This window comes from Pseudonaja textilis, chromosome 6, assembly GCF_049901715.1.
Source record: "Pseudonaja textilis isolate UNSWEBS1 chromosome 6, rPseTex1.2, whole genome shotgun sequence".
NCBI lineage: Eukaryota > Metazoa > Chordata > Lepidosauria > Squamata > Elapidae > Pseudonaja > Pseudonaja textilis.
The window spans coordinates 49,199,496-49,215,917 of record NC_141995.1 but is presented as its reverse complement, the minus strand read 5'-3'; the positions used below and the strand labels follow the sequence as shown (position 1 = coordinate 49,215,917).

General features: G+C 39.8%; 1 protein-coding gene across 12 annotated transcripts in view; it reads right to left on the bottom strand.

Annotated features, from left to right (window-relative positions):
• The window catches only part of PDS5A (PDS5 cohesin associated factor A), a 66,110-nt gene that overhangs the window by 42,398 nt on the left and 7,290 nt on the right, over window positions 1–16,422 (bottom strand). For all 12 annotated transcript variants that reach the window (XM_026699829.2, XM_026699834.2, XM_026699830.2 and 9 more), the window contains 4 exons: window positions 3,245–3,448; window positions 2,284–2,370; window positions 1,879–1,976; window positions 748–874 (listed from right to left, as the gene is read on the bottom strand). In XM_026699829.2, the coding sequence (XP_026555614.1) occupies window positions 748–874; window positions 1,879–1,976; window positions 2,284–2,370; window positions 3,245–3,448 (516 nt within the window). The remainder of the gene's footprint in view (window positions 1–747; window positions 875–1,878; window positions 1,977–2,283; window positions 2,371–3,244; window positions 3,449–16,422) is intronic.

Sequence of the window (16,422 nt, the reverse complement as noted above, 5' to 3'; positions counted from 1 at the left end):
TGTGTGTGTGTGCACATGTGTGTGTGTGTGTGTGTGTGTATATATATATATATATATATATATATACACATACACACACACACACACATACACATTACATACATACATACATACACCAAGAGTTCACCAAAAGTTAACAATATTTAAACAATGAGCTAAATCTCATGCATCTATCAAGCCCTACAATCTTTCAAAATTGACTGCATCACTGCATGGTGCCCCTCGTGACTGAACAAATCGCTAACCTCCATTTTAAAACAACTTTTTAAAAACCACCCTAGTAGGTTCACAAATTATAACGTCACTAATTATATACCAACAACAAAATATACGTTAAAATACACACAGGTGCCTAGTTGTTGTCTTTAACAACATGCCCCTTATAACTTTTCTGAACATCTTTGTATTTAAAAATAAGATTGCCCCTATGAGGTTCCATCAGAAATAAGAGAAAGGAAAGATCAGCAGAAGGCCAGCAATTTTCTTATTTAAGGTCCCTGTTACTCTGTATTCTCTATTTTGGCAACACATCCTGTAAGATGGAGGTGGACAACTATGGCCCCTTTATGACTTGTGGACTTCAATTCCCAGAGTTCCTGAGCCAGCCATGTTGGCTCAAGGATTCTGGGAGTTGAAATCCAGAGGTCATAAAAGGACCGTAGTTCCCCCCATCCCACTGTAAGAGAAGACTTTTAATTTCTATCCCAAGCATACAAGAGGTTTTTTTTCTTTTTGGTCTTTGCAAACCTTGTGTGCAGGAATGAGGTTGATAAGAATGGAGTCCAACAGTTCTTGAGTCACACCATCGCCTTCCATGATGATAGAACTCATCAAATCTAGCATATGCATTTGGACCTTCTGATTGTGGCTATTGCTAAATATAACATTAAAATTAGATTATTAAATGACAGCCATGTTACTACTCAATTAAAACATCTTGTTACTAAATTTCAGTCAATAATCAACAAGTTTGCTCTTGTTTTTAATAAAAATGACCAGGTCATATGAAAGACATTTTAAATTTTATTTCTCTCTTGATTTTACTGGGAAACATCATGTTATCTGGGTTCTTCTGTTTTTCCCCATGCCTTTCCCACTAATTCACCGAAGCATTAATATTCATTATCAAAATCATTTGCATAGGATGAAGAGACAGGTTACATATTTTATAGTGCAGATTTCTAACATCTTTGCTCTAAAATTCACTCTCAGGACAAAATGAGAAAGTCAGTGTGAACGTTTACTTTCTTGCCAATGTCACTGTACCCCAAAGGCAAAAGAATATATATTTTTATATGGGAAAGTCATGTGTTCTAACTGTGGACAATTCTGGGACCTTGGTGCTCTCTAAGCTTGCTAGTTTTCTTGCAGACATTTCACTACCAAACTAGGTAGCATCATCAAGCAATCATCAGGCAATTAGTCGATTAATCAGTCAACAGGCCATTAAAAATTGTCTCAGATTCTTTTAGATTATATTTTTGTCCTCTATCTACTGTCTTGTCAATTAATTATCCTGACTCACAGAATTAAACAGAAGCTAGAGAGAAGCAAAATTTTCCACGCACCTCTATTCATGCTCATTGCTTGGATGTATTAGATTCATAAGATACAAAGAACTTGATTCTGATGTTTAGGCATGTCTGTGGTTGCCATGGTGTATTTCTCAGCCTGGTAATTCTGCCATTACAGGATTTATTTTTGCAACCCTAAAGTTCATGTGTAACACTGCTACCATAGTACACTTTTATAAAGTTGTAATAAAAACAGTTATGTTGTAGAAATACAGCATATCTTTAGTAATGTAACAAAAGTTAGCATATTTGCCCTTGCGCCCTTCTGAAAATGCACAAAATAGGCATGACTACTCCAACTTACTTGATAACTGAAAAGAGAGTCCTAAAAAGCTGAATAAAAATTTCATTGCAATCTTCCAACTCAAAGCAGATGTTGTAAGATTTAACCCACGCTAAGTTCTGTAACAAAAACAAAAAGCATTAATACTATCATTTCAATCCACACTACATGTCAATGGCAAAAGGTCAGCACAACCTCAAAATAACTTGCCAGCGATGAAACACTGGTTTGTTGAAAAAGAGCATCATAACGTTTTTGTATGCTTTGATATATTAAACTGAAAAGGAGCAAAGGGGAAAATATTTTGCCTTATTACTTTTCAACAGAAACTGAACAAGCATTTATAAAGCTGCAACATTCATAAACATAACTCAAGTTTTGTTGAGCCTTGATATAGATTTGATTTAATGTGATATAAATTCTTACCTCTAATAAGTAAAAGTATCTGTTAAACTGAGGGCTTTTAGTGTCCTCTAATCCTTTTAACTGTCTTGTAATAAACAAAAATATATCCTGCAAAACAAGAACATTTTTAATGGATTATATTATCTATAGATTTCTATCTTGGGTTGTTGTTTTTTTGTAACTTAAGTGATACTCCCAGCATTAAGAAAATTCACAAAAGCTTTTATTCAGATGTAATGATTAACTATAGTGATGTTTACAGTTTTGTGAACACTTTGATTAGCCATTTCTTCCCCAGAGCCAGTGACTGTGGTGGAATGAAGAGTTAGCAACTAGACTGCCTATAACTAATTCCTCTCTGGAAAAGGAGAGGACATGGGATCGCCCACAAATGCTCCACGCAGTTGCTCATGAGGAGACCATAAAACTAGATAAAGAGAACCCAATTAAGCCAATGAGTTTGCAATCTACACACATCTATTAATGTTAGCTGCTCTGTATATTGAAATAACTTTTAGGGAAGGTATTTAAGTACCACTATTCAGCTCAAGCTTACATGATCAAAGTGTTTTGAATGTTTTGAATTCAATGTTTTGAATTCAATGTTTTGAATTCATATACTCTTCGCCCTTAGTTGGCACTACCTTAAATTCTGCATCCATTTATGATTCATGTAGTTAGCAAGATTATCCAACAAACTGAGGCTAAAATTAAATTACAGAATTCAATCTGCCTAGAGTCAGACATGCAAGCTTGGTCTTTTTTTCTCAACAAAACACAATGCAAATGTTTCTATTTCCTTTTCCTCTGGAAAAGGAACCTGCAAGATTAATAGTTGCCTCAGTTTGTTCAGATAACCATTAATCCTGGTTTATTATTACAGGTGCATTATGCTGTTATCTGTTTCTGACTTAGTGAGACAACCATCATTTCTTTGAAAATCTCAAGAGCCAAAGAAGGTGGAAACAGTTTGTTAATTTACCTTGAGCTTGTCATGTGAAGTATATGGTGCTTCAGGGGCATAAATTCGAAATATATCAGCCAAACAACAAGCTACAAGGAGACGGACATCTTTGTTGGGGTTCCTGAGGAAGAATTCGGACGCAAGGTGCAAGGCTAAAGGGAGATATTGTTGTTTCTCATCTTCTGAATCCTGGTCCATATCCATAAACGTTTTCACTACCATCTAGGAAACAAGATAAACATTTCCTATTTTCATTTCCAAATTGTAATATCACTTATAATGACCTGAAAACAATGGTTTGGCAAATGTATCTCTTTCAAGATTCTTTGTTAGTCTTTATATATTTAATAAGAGCTGTGGTGGCGCAATGGTTAGAATGCAATACTGCAGGCCACTTCTGCTGTCTGCCGGCTGCCTGCAATTCGGCCGTTCAAATCCCACCAGGCTCAAGGTCAACTCAGCCTTCCATCTTTCCGAGGTGGGTAAAATGAGGACCCAGATTGTTGGGGACAATATGCTGACTCTGTAAACTACTTAGAGAAGGCTGTAAAGCACTATAATATATAAGGTATATATCACAGGTATATAAGTCCGCTATTGCTATTGCCAATTGGCTCAGTAATATAAGTACTGAATCTTCAATATATTCTCCAGACAAGACCAAATAAAAGAAATACAAAAACAAAATAATGGAATAAATAACAAATCAAATTAAAAGCAGCAAACAATAAATATAAAGGAAGCACGCTAATGTAATGGCACTGTTTATCAGCAAGAAAGAAAACCTTGGCAGGAAAATAAGAGGATTCTTTTCTTGATTTGAAAATGGAAATGTTTATAAGCTGAGGAAAATACTCTTAATAGAATAAGACCATCGCTAAAAGCTGCTATGGAAGGGAAGGGCACCAAAAAGAAAGATGTGAATCCTGGGTGGTTATATTTTTGGACATGGCAACGTTCCTTTGCTGCCCAGCCAGATCTTTTTACTGGTAGTCCCCAACTTATGACCGCAATTCTGCCCAAAATTTCTGTTGTTAACGGGAAACATTTGTTCAGTGGGCTTCGCCCCACTTTACGACTTTTCTTGCCTCAGCTGTTAAGTGAATCACTGCAGTTGATAAGTTAGTCACTCAGTTGTTAAGTGAATCTGACTTCGCCCCTGAATTTGCTTGTCAGAAGGTCGCAAAAAGGGGATTGTGTGACTTTGGGACATCGCAACGGTCATAAATGTGAACCCGTCGCCAAGCCTCTGAATTTTGATCCCATGACCATGGGGATCCCATGACCATGGGGTCGTAACTGTGAAAACCGGTCGTAAGTCACGTTTTTCAGAGCCGTTGTAACTTTGAACTAAATGAACTGCCGTGAGTCAAGGCCTACTTGTACGGCATACCGGATCTTCCTTTCCTGCAGCGTTTGATCATGGACATGTACGTTATTTTTTTGTTACCATTCACAAACAGGCAGCTAAAGAGCAAGAACAATTTTGCCCTCTGGGCACAGGACAGAAAAAACTCATTCACAAGAACAGGTCTTGGTTTACACACACACAGTGCTCTCACTGTACCTGCCCTGGCCCGCGAACCATCAATCCGAACTTACACCGTTTCACTTCTCTCCAAAGGTCAGAAGATTTGCTGCCATCTCCAACCTTACATGCCCCAACAAATGCCACTTAAGCCTTTGCCACCTTGGGCAAGGACCTTCTGCAAGTCTGATTGCGTCGTCACTCATATACACAATACCGTTTCTCCAAAAATAAGACCTTGTCTTATTTTATTTTTTTGCCACCAAAAAAAAGAGGCACCAGGTCTTATTTTGGGGGATGTCATCCACTGATAACCTCATTTGCGTGTGTCGTCCCTGGCCTCCTTTTTGCTGCCAGAGGCCTTCAGGAACTTCTGCAGGTGGCAAGGCTTTCCTGAAGGCCTCTGCAGCCGATAAAGGATCTCCAGATCGATCCGGAGCTTTGTTATCAGCTCCCGAGGCCTTCAGGAAAGCCTTGCCAGCCTTACTGGCTGCAAAAGAAATGGGCCAGCAAGGCAGGTGTCGGGGTGTGTGAGGCCTGGCTACAACTGTCCAAAGGTAAGTAGTAGGGCAGCTCCACCCACCCATCCCCACCTTAATTTTTACTTATCCACTCTGGAGTGGGCGGGATCTTAAGTAGGGCTTATTTGGGGGAGGGGGAGGGCTTATATTGAGCACATGTGTAGAAATCAAGCTAGGACTTACTTTCAGGGTAGGCTGTATCTTCCGGGAAACAGGGTAGATAATCCATCCCGATTCATATCAGCTAACTGGCACTTTCCAACTCTTTTTAAGATGCAAGAGTTTATGCACACTTTTTTCACTTACCTTCCTACCTGCCTCTCTCCGCCTCCCTCTCTCACTGTACAGAGGAAAACCACCTTTTGCCAAATTGGCTGTCGCCCAGGGAATGCAACATTATGGTCTAAATCACTTTGATAAAATCTGCTTTCCCGTTTACTAGTTTTTCTGGTTTCGCTTCACGTTCGTTTCTGAGGTGGCAGCAGCACGTCGTCTTTTCTGGCCTCGTTTCCCTCTCAGTTTCACCAGTACAGACAGGTAGGCGTCGGCTTACAACTCAAAACTGAGCCCAACATTTCTGCTTGTTTTCAGTGAGACATGTGTGAAGTGGGTGTTGTCCCCTTTTACGACTTCTCTCGCCCCCCCTCCCCCAGGGTGAAAGGGAATCATAGCAGCTGATCAATGAGTGACACGGTTGTTAAGTGAATCAGATTCCCCCTCCCCGTTGGCTTGGCTTGTCAGAAGGTCGCAAAGGGGGATTGATTGCGTGAACCTGGGACATGGCAAAGGTCATAAATAGGAACTGGGTGCCAAGCATCTGAATTTTGATCGCATGATCATGGGAATGCTGCAAAGATTGTACCTAGGTCAGAAGTCACATTTGTCAGTACCATTGTAACTTTGAACAGCTACTAAATGAGTGGGAGCAAGGCGAGGACAACCTTTAGCCATCATAGCTATTCTGCAATTCAGCAGGCAATCCTTGTCTAACTGAGGTTACTCTCACGGACCTCTGCATGGCTCGTCTCCAGACCGGGCCCAGTTGTCTGGTGCATGTTTCAGATACTGTCCTTCTCGCTGGTACAGGTGGATACACACTTGCCCAGACCTTCCAAAATAAAACTTACTGGAAGTGCCTCCAATACATCTCTCCATCTAGGCTGGAAGGAGGTGTAAAGAAGGGGCCGAGTTTAGAGTTCTTGCATGGCAAAAAATGTTACAGGTCTGACCTTCCCCTGAGAATCCCTGAACCAGGGGTGGGCTTCAAAAAGTTTTAGCAACCGGTTCTCTGCCCGGTTGCTGGGTGGGCGTGGCCATGGTAGACGTGGCCTACTTGGCCTCCTGCAACATGGGGGCTGGGGGGCATTTTCACCCTCCCCAGGCTCCAGAGGCTTTCCTTCAGCCTCCAGGAGGGCAAAAACAGCCTCCCCAGGCTCCGGAGGCCCTCTGGAGGCCAGAAACAGCCTCATTTCCAGCCTTCCCGAACTTCCAGGAGACCTGTTTTTCACCCTCCCCAGGCTCTGGAGGCCTAGGCTTCCAGAATCTCCAGGAGGCCCATTTTTCATCCTTCCTGAGCCTCCATACGGCCCCTGCACTTACCTTGGATCCAAAACGGGCCGCGTGGAGACTCCTGGGAAGGGAGGGGTGGGCGGGGCCAGCCAGGGGTGGGGTTTGCGGGTTCGCTGAACTCCGCAGGATCCTAGATGACCACCCAAACCCGTGCAAACCCACAGTAGCCCAGCCCTGCCCTGAACCCTTATTTGACCATTCCCAAGGGAAAGTAGTGAAGTGAACTGTGCCTCATTTTAGAACTTTTCTTGCCACTGTTGTTAAGTGAATCCCTACAGTTGCTAAAATTACTAACAGGGTTGTTAATTGTGAATCCGGCTTCCGCATTGCCTTTGCTTGTCAGAAGATCGCAAAAGGGGATCACATGAGCCTGGGACACTGCAAGTGTCTTAATATGAGTCACCTGCCAAGTGTCTGAATTTTGATCACGTGACCCTGGGGAGGCTGCAAGGAGCCTAGGTGTGGAAAAACAACCCCAAGTCACTTTTTTTCAGTGCTGGTATACCTTTGGTCACTAAATGAACTGTTGTAAGTCGAGGATGGATTTTCTGGGGAAGTCAGCAGGGAAGATAGCAAACAGTGATCACGTGGTCGTGGTCATCAATGCCAGCGGGTTGCCTTATCACAACTGTGCAGTTGCCGGGGGCACTTGCAAATGGCATAACTCTGGGAACAAGTCGAAGGTCCCTTCGTTCAGCACAGTTGTAGTTTTGAAAGGTCGCCAAACAAATGATTGTAAAAGTCATACATATCATGAGGGCATGCTAGGAAGTCAACCCTATGAATTCATCTTTCAACTACATTTTTTAAAAGGCACCATTACCCTTCTCCTAATATATTAACACAGAGATGCCCAGCCACTGGGCCACAGCTACTGGGTCATGGCCTATTCGGAATTGGGCCTTGCGAGTGGCTGGCTGGAGCACGCATGCTCTTGCAGCTCAGCCTGCCCGAGTGGTGAATCACTGCTTGCGCTCCTCCTTCCCTCGAAACGACGCTATAGAGCACTGCACAGCAGAACAACTAGACACAAGCGCGGTTTTTCCCCAAAAGCCATCACTCTGCTAAACAAATAATCATTAAGTGTCGTACCTCATGATTCTTGACTCTTGACTCATGTCTCTTTTCTTTTATGTATGCTGAGAGTATTTACACCAAGACAAATTCCTTGTGTGTCCAATCACACTTGGCCAGTAAAGTATTCTGTTCTATTCTATTCTGTGAGCATGTGCACTGGCCACCCAGTCATGCAATGGCTGCATGCATGCATGCACACTGGCCTGCTGCTCACATAGCCCAGTTCACCTCTCCCCCTCCAGCTGGAGCTGCAAAGGTTAGGGACCACTGCATTAATGAATGTGGTCCCTAACCTTTGGGGAAAAAGACTTTACAGAAGACATGCATGGTTATAGGAAAGGCTATCAGGGGCAAAAATGTTTTGAATGTTAAGTTTCTCCCCCAAGGATAAGCACTCAGCTGGCAATGATCTCAAAAAGTTAACTATAATCTGACTGGTATTTGGATGAGAGTTCTAAGAATAATACTTAGGGCTGGTAAATAAATAAAATTAAATAAACAAACATTTAAAGGATAAAGATTACCATGCATATCCGCCTTCCCCTTCCTAATAAATGTAACACACTTTCGCCAACTGAAAATATGATTGGCCAATCCACATTACATTTTTCTGAAGATATTCTTTCCTCCCCCTGTCCTTTTGGTGAAGCTTTAAAACTAGAGAAAGATTATTATATTAAAATCAAACCAAGGGGGGAAAACCTCCCAAATATTCTTTAATAACTGCCATGTGGTTAAACGGATATATGTGAAATTATGTTATTAGCATACTACCCAGCTGTTTCATAATGTACAACTCAGGAAGTAATTTGTTCACTTTAGGATAAAAACCCTATTTCCTACTGGGACTGAAGAAACCACCATCCAATATAGTGGGAGGGTCACATGGCTTTGTTCTGAAGAGCTCAATTCACCACACAAAAATATACTCCCCAATGGGCTTCCAAGCTTATTCGCTGTAATTAGGCTTTAAAATAACTTCTGCTAACAACAAGGGAGGTTATTTTAACACCTGATTACAACACTTGGGGGCTGCCCTTTCAATTGAGTGATCTTATAAGTGCTACCCAGATAATCTTGAGAGCTTTAAAATAGCCTTACTAAAAACAATGGAGGTGGCTTAAAAGAATATGAAAGGCAGAGGCCTTATCAATTAAGTGATAAAACCGATTCTCTTCCCCCCCACCCACCCCCAAAAAGGATGCGTGACCAGAGTAGATCTTGGGAAAAAAATGAGATTTCCTTTAAATGAGTTTGCAAAGAAGCTGGGAAATTTCTGGTGTGTGTGTGTGAGAGAGAGAGGGGGGGGGGGGGAGAGGGAGAGGGAGAGAGGGAGGTGGAGGGAAAGAGGGAGGGAGGGAAATCCTCAACTTATGACTGCAATTGAGACTGGAGAATTCATTGTCAAGTGGTGTGGTTGTTGTGCAAGACAATGATGGCAATTTGCAACTTTTCCTGTTGGATTTCCCATTAACCTCGCTTGCAGGAAGGTTGCAAGCAGTGATCACATGACCCTGGGAGGCGGCAACTGTCGTAAATGCAAGTGGGTAGAATGCAAGAGTGTTTTCAACACTGCTGTAACTCTGAGTAGTCGCTAAACAAACGGTTATAAATCGAGGATTATCTGTGCACCATTTAGGTGAAGAAGATAGATGTCAACCTTAATCACTGAAATATGGAACACTTAATTTGGGCAAACTTTTCAAACGGCGTCGCTGTTTATTTGTGAACGAGGCTGGGATTTCAAGCGTCCACTTTGCTCCATCGCTTTCATACCTGACTAGTAAGGATGCTGCTGTGAGACAACTCTGCCCTGGATATGTGCTTCTTTTGGTTCCTTCATTAATCCATTTTTGTTTCAAAACAAAGTAAAAAAAATAGTGGGCAAGGAACAAAGAAAAATCTATTTTATTTTTGTTTTCTAGATCACAAGTTGTATATATTGAGCGTTTTCAAAACAGAATAGAATACCACAAGAGAGAGAGGGAGAAAGGGAGGGAGGGAGGGGGGAGAGAGAGATCGATCTAACCTCTCTCTCTGTCTCTCTCACATACACAAACACACAGAGGCAGGGGTGAGATTCAAATTTCTTAACAACCAGTTCTGTGGGCATGACCTAATTTGTGGGTGTGGCTTGGTGATCATGTGACTGGCTGGGCATGGCTTATATGTAAATATTACAAATATTTATGCAAATATTGACTTTTTTTTATAAAGAAGCTGGTCAGGATCAAACTTCTGGCAGTCGGCAGCATTAGCCTGCAATACTGCACTCTAATCACTGCGCCACCACAGCTCTAAAATAATTCCAAAAGCAAATTAAAAAGGTCCGTTTAGGGAACTTGGAAGGAACTAAGAATACCACAGCTATATGGCCATTTTATTTTTTTACTTCTATCTACGATCAATATATGTACATTGTTTTATCTGCTAGTTTTACCCTATGCTTAACTCGTAAGAGGCATTGACATACCAGAAGAAGATCAAAGCCTTGGATCTATGTTTCCTCAAACTTAGAACTGCAATGTCGAGCATCCCAAATTATTGGTCATTCTATCTGGGGCTTCTGCAGATCACAGCTCAACATCTGGAAAGCTGCAAATTCCCTACCCTATTTAGAGTAACACAATTGAAATCAATAGGTTATTTAATTACCATATGTCTAATTCAACTTTCAGTGTGTCTACTCTAAAGGGAGCTTTACAAGACAAATTTTAACAGTGCCACCTTGGTATCTGAACACAATAACGCTGTCAGTGATAAAGGAGAGCTCAGCTAATTTTTTGTGGATCAGCTGTTTTACAGTTATCCTAATGCAGAAACAGAGATGAAACTATGAAGTGAAAAACAGGACTGCTATAGGAATTACTCACTACTGTTCAGCCTCAATCCTTGGGCCACTTTAGAGGCACAGAAGAACAGCAGATGGATACAATCTGATAGATCATCTTATTATCCCACTGTTATTTAAACGTATTTTCAATGTATTATATTTTCAAAAAAAGAGGAAAAGATAATTGAGACAACCTCTGACCAAACCAGAAAACAAGTTCAGATTTCATTCATATGTATGTATGTATGTATGTATGTATGTATGTATGTATACACACATATACACATACACACACATATATATTGTATAGGTCTAGGTGTGTTCGGGTCTTTTCCCACGTAAGATTAAGACTATCTTGGCGATGTTTCGGTGAGGTCCCAATCGCCATCCTCAGGCTGGTGCTTTCGGCTTCGTGCCAGTGCAAGCAGAATGATTGCACTGCTTGCACTGGCATGAAGCCAAAAGCACCAGCCTGAGGATGGCAAGTGGGACCTCACCGAAACATCACCAAGATAGTCTTAATCTTACACGGGAAAAGACTCAAACACATCTAGACCTACATACCTGTACCCATGAAAATCTACGAATATATATATGTGTGTGTGTAAGTATATGTATACGTATATGTATATTTATTTCTTAAGTTTTCGCGGGTACTTACATGTATGGTATTCAGCTTTGTTTCGGGTATTTTCCCACGTCATTGTAGTTGTGCTTTTAAAGTTGTAGCAACGTTTGGCAGAATCTCATCTGCCATCATCAGGCTTCTGTATAGTGTTCATCATTCACAGACAAACACAATACAGAAGCCTGATGATGGCAGATGAGATTCTGCCGAAACGTTGCTACAACTTTAAAAGCACAACGAACAAAGCTGAATGCCATACATGTAAGTACCCGCGAAAACTTAAGAAAAATATAAATATATGTGTGTGTGTGTGTGTATGTATATATATATAATCTGTAACGGCCTCCTGGCACACGTTCCCTGATTGCCAGGAGACCTTCACAATAATACTGCGTGTGCGAGGTTGCTATTAATTAGTGTGATGCTCCTGACAAGAACCTGGCTGATGAAATACTTGCATTTCCAGTCCACCTCAACAACCCTTAATGAATTAGTCAACAGAAGGCCGTGATATCGATTTACAGGATCCACTGGGGTCTGGGGCACCAAGGTATTATTAAGGCTAAAGTCGGTATCAAAAGATTGTAAACGCAACACACCTAAGCACCCATACAGAGACTGCAAGAATAACTGCAATCTGAAGAGCAATTACTCAGGTTCACTTCCAAATAAGACTGCTCCAAACTCAAAAATTGCAATTAATTATTGGCAATCCTCAAAATGCTCCCCATATATGATAGCCTATAGAATGTGGTTTAAAGCAGTGGGATTCTCAGCCTGGGGCCCACAGACCAATGGTGTCTTCTCAGGGGGTTCCATAAAGGCTTGAAATGATATGATTTAAATCTTGAGTTAAGTCCTGGTGTTCGTGGCCACAAAAGGTGTATAAAGAGGTTCCAGGGTGAAGACAAGATTAAGAACCTCTGGTTTAAAGTAAAACACGGTACCATAAACATTAATAACTAGCAGGGTACCTGTGCTTCGCTACAAAACTATGTGATTGGGCAAGTTTTGGGGGAGGAAAATAAGGGGTGTGTGTGAATGCTACCTCTGCCTACCAGCATCCATCGGTATTCACCTGGCTAGCATCCTGTCAGTGTGAGAAGGTTGAGGGCTGTTTGGAAACTTAAGCAGTATTTGCTGTGTGAGCAAGAAGGAATCCTTTTTTAGTGAGCACCTAGAAGCCAAGAGGAACATACGTGCCAAATTTCAGGTTTGCAGGCTTTACGGTTCTGGAGATTTTGTGATGATGCGTGTTATTTCACTTTTATATATAGATAGATTTACAATATGAGATTTATACACCCAGAAGAGAAACCAGAGTCAGATGGACAGAGATTATTCGGTTCTAAATACATTAAACTCTAGTACCTCTGGAAACAATTGAACCAGTTAGAAAGCTATGAAATATAATGTCTAAATTAAAAAGTGGCCCTTCTTCCCATGCTAGGTAAGTTGACTTACCTAGCTTAACTTAACTTTAGAAATTGGAAAAAAGATAGTGATGTGAAAAAACAGAATGGAAGCCTGGATACTGATTTTGGACCAACTGATTGATGATGAAGATGAAGTTTTAACACACTCAGGGTTAAGAGATAAATATCATGTATCAGATATTATCCAATCGCAATCTTTACATCTACATCATTTCTTAACGACACTGTATGAACCAGCAGCATTTTGAGCTCCTAAGATACTAGAATAACTTGTTAAATCCTTTAAAACTAAAAACCCTGTTACTTTTTAATAGATATTTGTTATTAATAAACCAATTTGATAAGCATATGCTAATACATGGCAGAAATATAGAATTAGAGTTCTTTCTATCATTTTCTGATGTTAGTCCTATCCAGGACTTCATGGTAAATTCTAAAGAGGGCCCCAGTATCTATGTTAAGTATAATATTTTCAAAATTACTTACAGAGGGTTCTGGATCTGTGCCCTCTGTGTTCTGGAAATGTTTATCTTTCACAGAGCTTTTTCCTCCTTCACCAACTCCATTTGTTTAAAAGTATTTTTTTTTCTTTTTTCGTTCCATTCTGTTGTCATACTATCTCGGTGTGTGTTTCTAGTTTCCTGAGCTCAGTTTAACTAGCACACCCATTCTTGCAATCCAACACTTTTTTTCCTCGATCTGTTTTCTACCAGATGGCGTCTTTCTTCTCAATGGTATGTGCTGGACAACTCTGCTGCCAACACTAACCAACTTATCCTAGCAAACCCAGGAGTCAAAAGTAAAAATAAATTCTGAGTGTGCTAATTCCCCCTTCCTTTTTCTGTTAAAAATGAATTAACGGGTGGGATTTTTTTTTTTTGCCTATCTTACCCAATTCAGGCACCTGCCACACACCAAACCCCCTTTTAAAAAACCTAAAATCCTCATTCTGTCTCCTGTGTGAAGCAACAGCAAATTGATAGTTCTTGCTGCTACCATCTGTCTTCTCCGGGTGTTCATCATCTGATGGTGATAAGAAAAGGCTCTAACAATCTGCCCTGACTTTTAGGATGATTAAGAGGTCAAAAGTAAAGAATAGAAAGAATATTTATTTAGCATGTGACTTAATTTTTCACCTTCACCCCCCATTTTGTCGAGAGACTAAAAAAAAAAACCTTTCATCTTTAAAAGATAAAACACAAAAACTCAAAAAAGATAGATAGATAGATAGATAGATAGATAGATAGATAGATAGATAGATAGATAGAATAATTCTCCAAGCAAATTACAAGATAGTGCTGGATTGCCAGTAATGAACATTTTTCCTTGCCTGAGAAAGGAGATACAGGCATTCTGATGTTACAGATGGAGGCTTTAAATAACATGAATATTTTTCTGGCCAGCCTGAATAATAAAAAGTACAGCTGAAGTTACAAAGTACCCTAATTTATACAAAGAAAAAGTATTAGCACTTCAGATTTTAATACAAATATAGAAAAAAAGAGAGAAAAATAGTATGAATCCTACTTGCAACAATAAATGATCTATTTCTGTAGAAACAGTATTTTTAAGCTTTTTTCAGTTGGATTTCCTTTTTTTCTCCCCTGGAAATTTTAAACTTTAATTTTAAACTCTGGGGAATAAAGTTAACCGCTCTTTTCTGTTTCTTGCTGTATGAGTTGCACCTAAAAGTTTTAAAACAGCTAAAGCTTTTCTACAAGGATTGAGAATACCTGCATTTGTGAACATGATGGAAGGTATCTCTCAATGATTATATACAGTGTTCCTGAGCCTTTGCTAATATGTACCAAGTATCTAAGCAATCAAGATGTGCAGTAAAGTCACAACTGACAATGTTCACAGGTCTATGGAAGCCCACAAAATTACTGCAAGAAAAACTGTCACCTGAAATGAAGAAGTAGAGAACTTATTGCATTTTCAATCCATAAATAGAATACACTAGTCCCAATTTTAATGTCCTATTAATCTTTGATCTCCATTGCAAAATCTGTTGGATAACCCTAAGTTATCAAGTAAAAATATGCTCAGGCACGCTGGAATGACTTCTTCACAACGTTCATTGTATGAGTCAAATACTAATGTATTAAGTTACATTTGTCCAGATCAGCAAGGAAATACAAAACTTCTCCAATTTGCAAATTTACCTCAATGCCAACAAAGAGCAAAATTCAGGTTAGCATTTGAGGATTTGGAAAAAATAAAATACACGGCTAGAGTTTTTAGCTACCAAAATTTGCCTTGCCATCCGATGATTTTTCTCAAAATGTAACCCAGCCATGCATTGACAGAAGTTGTGAGAAGATACCATCCTGACAAATTCCAGCTGAAATGGAGAAATTGATTATATCCTTCATATGCTCAAATCTGATATTTATTGCCTGGTAAAGGACCTTTGATAATTGGACGTGTTTGGTAATTAACTGCTTTCCCATCTCCCAGGAACATTACCTAAATGCTAATCAAATTCTATTCAAATTCTACTCTGAAATAAATAAATCAAATTCTATTCTGAAATCAATAAATCAAATTCTACTCTGAAATCAATAAATGCTATACAGGTAGTCCTCGACATAAAACAGTCTGTTTAGTGACCATACAACGGCACTGCAAACAACTGACTTATGATTGTTTTTCCCACTTACAACCGCGGCTGCATCCCCATGGTCATGTGAACAAAATTCAGATATTTAGCAACCGATTCATATTTACCAGTTGCAGTATCACATTTTGCGACCTTCTGGCAAGCAAAGTCAAGGGGGAAGCCAGATTCGCTTAACAACTTGTCCTTCTAACTTAACAACTGCAGAGATTCACTTAACAATGGGGGCAAGAAAGGTCATCAAATGGGGCAAAATTCATTTAACAACTCTCTTATTGAGCAACAAATTTTGGGCTTGATCGTGGCCGTAAGTCGACTAGCTCTATGTACCTCTTAAGGAAACTCAATCCCCAATTCCAATAGTTGCCAGATTGCAAATAAATTTATAATAAATTGTAACCACACCTTGGTCTCCATCCAGCTCGATTTTCTCTAGTTTTGTTATCTCTTTCATATCAAAGGTAATTAAACAACTACATAGACTAGATATTGCAAACAGAATGCAAATGTAGTTATATTTCTTCCAGCATATCCAATGCTCGCTTCCATATAATGACGTAAGCAGAAGCCTGCTCTTACATTCAGCTATTTTTACTTCTTTCACAAGAGACACTGTCAAGATTTACATCTGTTAAATTTTCTCCGATTTCTAGGAAACATTTTTCCAAGGTACTAAAAAAAGTTAGCCTCTTGCACTAATGCTTCAGTAGTTGTAATGTGTTGTTATGCAGATTAATGGCACGCACTAAGGGGTGCCAGTCTAATATTTCATGATTATATTCCTAGGATTCATAAAGTTAGCACGTATCGTCCAATGCACCACCATTGCAATCTGAAAAGCAATTAAACTAAATATAAATTGAGTGAGTACCTAACACAAAATGACGCTAATTTTTTAAAAAATGACTGAAAGCAAATATTGAAATTTCACTCTTAAAATATTTAAAGGTATCTCAAAGTTATCACCAGCTGGTTAATCATATA